General features: G+C 40.3%; 1 protein-coding gene across 2 annotated transcripts; it reads right to left on the minus strand.

Annotated features, from left to right (window-relative positions):
- Positions 1-672: 672 nt before the first annotated feature.
- gjb1a (gap junction protein beta 1a) lies at positions 673-4439 on the minus strand. Of its 2 annotated transcripts, none has more exons than XM_040180182.2 (2): positions 4261-4439; positions 673-2672 (listed from the first exon to the last, which is right to left on the minus strand). In XM_040180182.2, exon 2 carries the CDS (start codon positions 2656-2658, stop codon positions 1936-1938), a length of 723 nt encoding a protein of 240 aa, XP_040036116.1. In that variant the 5' UTR covers positions 2659-2672; positions 4261-4439; the 3' UTR covers positions 673-1935. The 2 variants fall into 2 exon arrangements, with proteins under 2 accessions (XP_040036116.1, XP_040036113.2); XM_040180179.2 differs by lacking the exon at positions 4261-4439 and adding an exon at positions 3725-3868.
- Positions 4440-6142: the final 1703 nt, after the last annotated feature.

Raw genomic sequence — 6142 nt, forward strand, 5'->3', positions numbered from 1 at the left:
TTTATAGAGGTCATCTTGTATTAATATACGGTCATAATCATAACAATCCTTCTCTGAACCAGCATTGTCAATCTCTTTATCCAAGTCCTGCAGGTGGTACTGAGATGCCCCACATGTGTGTGACGAGTTTGCTCACACAGTCACCACTAACACAAGTCCCAGACAGAAGCACCAGGTCGGAGCAATTACAGTTTTTGGTGCCGTGCTGCCAATATGCTTCACGTCAACCTGAACACTGGAGATGGCGTGTGCGTAGATGCCTTCCCATAAAAAGCCTTCATGCTCGGTCACTTCAGGTCCAGCTGTCTGCGGGGGTCAAACATTGTGACCCGCACACTGACCCCTTACATGGCCATGCTATTGATAACCTAAAAGTCTGCACTCTGGCCTTCAAAGGGAGCTTAAGAAGAACTCAATCGGCCTGAGGACGTTTCTTTAAAGGTGGCAAGTGGCTCCCAAGATCTCTGGTCTAATGATGGTAAAGTCGCCGCTACTGTAAAAGTGTGATGTAAAGTTTCATTCCCGCTTCTTAAAGGGGCAAAACTTCATTTTGATTAATTTCTTCCTGCAAATAAAGAATTATATCCACTCAGTCACAAAATCCCATCAAAATCCTGTACACCAGAACAATCTTTCACCTGTTTTTTAGCCATAGACAATTAACTTGAGTAATTAAGGCACAAGAAATCATTTATTTTTGGAAAGAATTACACAATTGTTTCTACTGTGTACTGACATGTAAAACTTGCTTGAAAATAAGTTAATTCAACCCCGGTGCTTCTCTCCCAGATTTGGGCCTTAAGAGGTTAAAGAAAGAAATGCTGCTCTGATTTAACCCTCTAAATGCCAGTTTCTTTACATAATGCCTCTGTTATCAAAAACAATTACAGTAATTTAATTATTTACTGAATACTAGTTGAGATCGAAGCAGTGGTCGAGTAAGCTAGATGATGAGTGAAGAGAAGGAGCAGCGTAATAAAGACCAAAGTAGGAAGTCGGAGATATGAAACATTTTCAGACGCACCTTTTTTAGGAAGTTATCCATTTTATACCTTAAAAAACACTTGAATTTGTAAAATTACAGTTTTACATAACGCCACTGTTGGGTTTAAGTAATTATTCGCTTCATAATAAATAATGGTATTTTTTTCACAGTCTGGAATACAGAACGTTGATTTTGAATTGAAGACCGAAGCGCTTGGCAAGTTCATGAGAAAAGGTTGAATGTGGTGAAAAAAATAATACAATTTAACGACCAAGGCTCTAGATTGAATGCTCATATAATAGTTTGCAAAGTTTTATGCTGAAATTTCCGCGATCAACATGTTGGTTATTTAGGCACGAAGATCTCATTTTCAGTAGTAAATAAAAAAGAAGCCGTTTATATTTTGATGTGACTTGTTTGCATTTTTATATATCCAATGGAAGTAAGGAATCAGTATTCAACAAAAACTTAATTTAACAAGTCGTTCATGTATGAGTCAATCTATCTCTTATCGACTGCAGAAAAAAAATTCTCTGTCTGTTTGCAAACATATTTAATGTAAATAATAAAATATTATAAATGAAAATGCCCAAAAATACTACTACATCCTATTTACCCCACACTTTTCTGATTATTTTAAAATAGCATGTATCACATTTCATGATTTATTATATTCATTTCAAGATCAAACAAATGTTTACAGTTGTGGATATAAACTTCCATGACAATGAAATCCTACAATGCGGTAAGTTGGCATATTTCATCATAAAATGTTACTTAATTCATCTTTTTTGGCCTAACATCAAGCTATTATTTTATGTCAGTACAAAGTGCCGTCTTCGGGTTCATAAGAGGATGTGTTAACTGTAATTCCTGTGGGAATTCTTCAAAGTACCATCTTACGGTCACATACACGTCCCCTTGTTCAAGTGTGAAATCTGTGTGTTCTATTAGTATGAGCAGAGCTTTTGTTGGATCCAAGCCCCGACAGTCGAGTCTCCAGCAGCGTGTAGATGCTTACTGCAGGCCTTCCCCACCAAGAAGATCACCTCCGCAATGTTGAGCAGAATACAAACCCCCGATACAGCCAGCATGAACACGGTGAAGACAGTCTTCTCCGTGGGCCTCGACACGAAGCAGTCCACCGTGTTGGGACACGGGTACGAGTCGCACTTCACCAGCCGGATCATCTTGTAACCAGGGTAGATCATATAAAACAGATACATGAAGGTCACCTCAAAGACGATGCGGAACAACAGGCTGATGACGTACGTCCACCACAGAGCCCCAGAGATTTTCATCTTCTGGGTCTTTATCTGCTCCAGGTCTTTGGGGTTGGTCCTCCCCGAAAGTCTGTAGAGCCTCTTGTCGACGTGGCGCCGGTGGGCCACGTGCATGGCGACCAGCAGGGCGGGGGTGGACACCAGGATGAGTTGAAGCGCCCACAGGCGGATGTGGGAGATGGGGAAGAAGTGGTCGTAGCAGACGCTGTTGCAGCCCGGCTGCTGGGTGTTGCAGGTGAAGCCGGACTTCTCGTCGCCCCACACACTCTCCGCTGCAACCACCAGGACCAGGATACGGAAAATGAACAGGACAGAGAGCCAGATGCGACCGATGCCTGTCGAGTGTCTGTTCACACCGCTGATGACAGCGTAAAACGACGCCCAGTTCATCTTCGGTTCCTGGTCTGACGGAGGACACATCAAATGGTCAACAGCTGAGAGAATATTGTGCGTATACTGGATTGTTTATTTCTAATGCAGGTTTTTCCACTGCAAAAAGAAAATAAATAGATGAATAAAAGTAAACCATGGATGAGCAAATCTGTGGCACAAGGAACTAGATAAAGGAAACAAACAAAAACAGACTCAAACAAATAAACAGAAATAAAGATTTTCAATAGTAACTGGAATACCAGTAAAGCCATTTATATAATACTTACTAACTAGCTTTATACATATCACTAACAGATATTAATTAATTTCAATTAAATGTGTTAACTTTTGCTATTGAAAAATGATTAATAGAACAATATATTTAAAAAAAACATTTAAATATGCAGTTTACAGGTATATTCCCACTTAAATCACTTGGAAATAGATCTCACATCTTTACATGTAGTGAAATATTGCTATAGTTTATCTTATTTTTGATTGATACGTTCACAAAGGTTGCCGCTCTGCTGAAGAGATATCACACAAACAGGCATCGCCCTTTTTGGGGTTCCATCAGGAAGGTTTTTGCCTTTTCCTAAAAACACAGACATGGATGGAAGGAAAACATGGAGAACTAAGAGAATGTTGTGAAAAATGCCAGGAGGAGACAACAGCACAGAAATAAAAAATGTAAATATTTCCTTGTCTTACATAATAATCTAAATATGTCCAGACTGGTCAAACCAAACGAGCAACTAACAGAACTCTTGAAGAGGTTTTCGATCTTCTAAATCTGGCGAGCAACAACCAAAGACTCACAACGTGTAAAAATTACACCTATTTAAGCAAGCAAACAGACAAACAAACACAACTTGAGACAAATCAATTTTTTAGACACCACTGCCTCCGGATTCACTCAAAGTTAACTTTGAACTGCTTGATTAAAAAAATATTCTAATCAAATTAACAGAATCAGAAACAATTCTGAGACCACAAGCCAAAATGTCTGATCCCCTCTTTGCTGATCAGTATTAGCTTCAAACACCTTGAATATCCAGTCTAGTGTAAATGTCAGAGTTGTTACCCGGCTCAGCAGGAGGCGTAAGAGGCATAGGAGGAAGCGCAGAGGACAACGTTGACCCGCTGGTTTCGCATGGACGTGAATCCAGAGGAGAAGGGAGGCTCTCTGCCCCCCTCTGCAGTTGGCAGGCCACCTAATAGTGCAACCCTGAAGTCTGGCACCATGTGTCATGTGACACGCTTTCACCAGTCTCCACGGTGAAGCCCATAGGGCATCCGCAGCCCACGTAACGGTGGCTAATACTCGCGAGGCAAATCATTTGTAGTCCAAAAGTGCTTTGATGTTGATTAAAGAAAGAATCCTCGGTTAATAAGTCCACTTCTTCAGCATAAACATCAATCAGTGACTGCAAAATACTGGTTTGGTCGATTATCACCATATAAAAGGCAATTTTTGTCAAAAATCATCTAGAAAAAACTGTACTTGCTGGTTATTTGCCATAACCCCTCAGAATCAACACATAGAGCGCAAACTACCCAGAAAACAGACTCCTCCATCAGAACACAACACACATCTTGTCTGAGATGAGGCAGACTTACCGTCAGCTGCAGTTTGGAACAAAGGACATCCAGAAATATTGAGGTTGACAACAGATTTTTTTTGTCACTCTGTGACTTTGAACCAGAGCATCACAGCACCATGACTTTGCATTGCTAATCATTTCCCTCACACTAGCCACTGCCCTGCACTGGACCGGTCATATGCCTCTGCTCGCTGTATTTGCATACAATAGCCCCTTTTACGGACAGCAAACAAACGGCTTCAGAATTCAGATAAAACGTTTTAATTTCTGCCCAGCGGAGGAATCTGTGTGGGGGACAGCGGCCTGTCCTCCCGTCCTCATTGTGCTGTGTTCTGCAGTGGAAGTGGAGGATGTTTTGACGCAATATAGAGGACAACACAGAGGTCTAAAACAAAGAATGAGCCATGAAATCTTGAGATAACAGGACAAAAGTTTAGCATCACAATAATCGTCTATTCATCGCTCCCTCCCTTGATCCACGCTGTTGCTGGTTGAGTCTGACTCAACACCAAGTTGGCGTATTCCTGAGGAGTTAATGCCTTTAGACTGAGAGGCCTCTTTAGCTCATTGGTGTTAGAAGACGTGTAGATAAACTTTAAAAAAGATATACCCATGTGTTGAAGCTTTGCCACGACAAAAGGTTAGATTCTGTTGTTGTATGATGTGAAAAAGACAATTCTGGTTGTTGATACTTTTTTAGAATATTTTGATATATTTGGTTTCTTTTTCTTGAGTACATTTTTTAAGCAGGACTTTTACCCCGGAACAAAGTATTTCAACAATGAGGTATTTTATACTTTAATTGTGTTATTTCTTCAGCGAAAGATCAAAGTTCTTCCTCCACCAGAGGTTAAAGGACTCCATACAACAAGGCATCGCCGTAGGTTTGACTCCAACTCAGAGACGCATTTCTCATTGGACATACTTGCTAATTTATAATCCTGTCTTTTTGAACAAAAACTCCTCACGTTGTATTTGTATTAGAAGGCCCAAATTATTCGGATCTGTACATGGATGAATCTTTTTCAGGTACACTGTTAAACTATCAGTCCCTGGTTAAAAATACCACTGATGAATGGATGCAGGATGTGAAACTGACCAAAAGGTGAGGTCCCCCCGCTTGCGTTCAGACTCCATGAGGACCTCTGGAGGTCATTAGAAGTTATTGCAACACATTAACAACACCTCCCTTATCCTGCAGAGGTGAACACATTCTTGGGAGACGGCCAGTGCACAGACAGCCAGTTGTTAAGTGATCTGACTCTACATTCTTCAGCACAGGCCTCTGAGGAGAGAAACAGGTCTGCAGGTATTTCAAATCATTTGAAAGGTCAACAGGCAGTGAGCAACACCTTTTCTCTGAAGACATTGTGATATGTCTATGATATTACTAAAGTGGCAAAGATATGAGTCACGTAGCCTTAATATAATTTTTTTGTGTGATGACATAGTTTTCATGAGTTTAACATCTTGCAGTATTACTTAAGTTGTTGTCTGTATGTTTGTAAACTGACTATGACAACACCAGTGATAGTATAGCGCGTATTCACACATGAATGATCAAGCGTCTGTGCAGGTGTAACTGCTTGGAAAATCAACGTAGGATAACATTACCCAGTGGTTCACATGGAAAGAACTAAGATTACTAGAATGTCAGAACTTTTTTTTATGTTTCAGATTTACAGAAAAAAGTCGTCTTGTCTTTTTTTTGTCCCACTCTGGGACCCCTCAAATTTATTTTTCAACCCTTTTGTTATGTAGATGGATGGGTTTACAAATAGATATATAGAAATATACATTACGGTATTAAGACAGACGCGTATTTATAATATGCATAATAACTGGACCACTTTTTCCACTTAACCTTCCTAGGATCTACCACAACTTGGGTTTGGCCA

This window comes from Gasterosteus aculeatus, chromosome 7 (genome assembly GCF_964276395.1).
Source record: "Gasterosteus aculeatus chromosome 7, fGasAcu3.hap1.1, whole genome shotgun sequence".
Lineage (NCBI taxonomy): Eukaryota > Metazoa > Chordata > Actinopteri > Perciformes > Gasterosteidae > Gasterosteus > Gasterosteus aculeatus.

Coding starts and splice junctions, on each gene's coding strand:
- gjb1a (XM_040180179.2), bottom strand. CDS start 3,752: ATGCCTCTTACGCCTCCTGCTGAGCCGG. Junction 2,673..3,724: donor TACGCCTCCTGCTGAGCCGG/GTAACAACTCTG, acceptor GTCCTCCGTCAG/ACCAGGAACCGAAGATGAAC.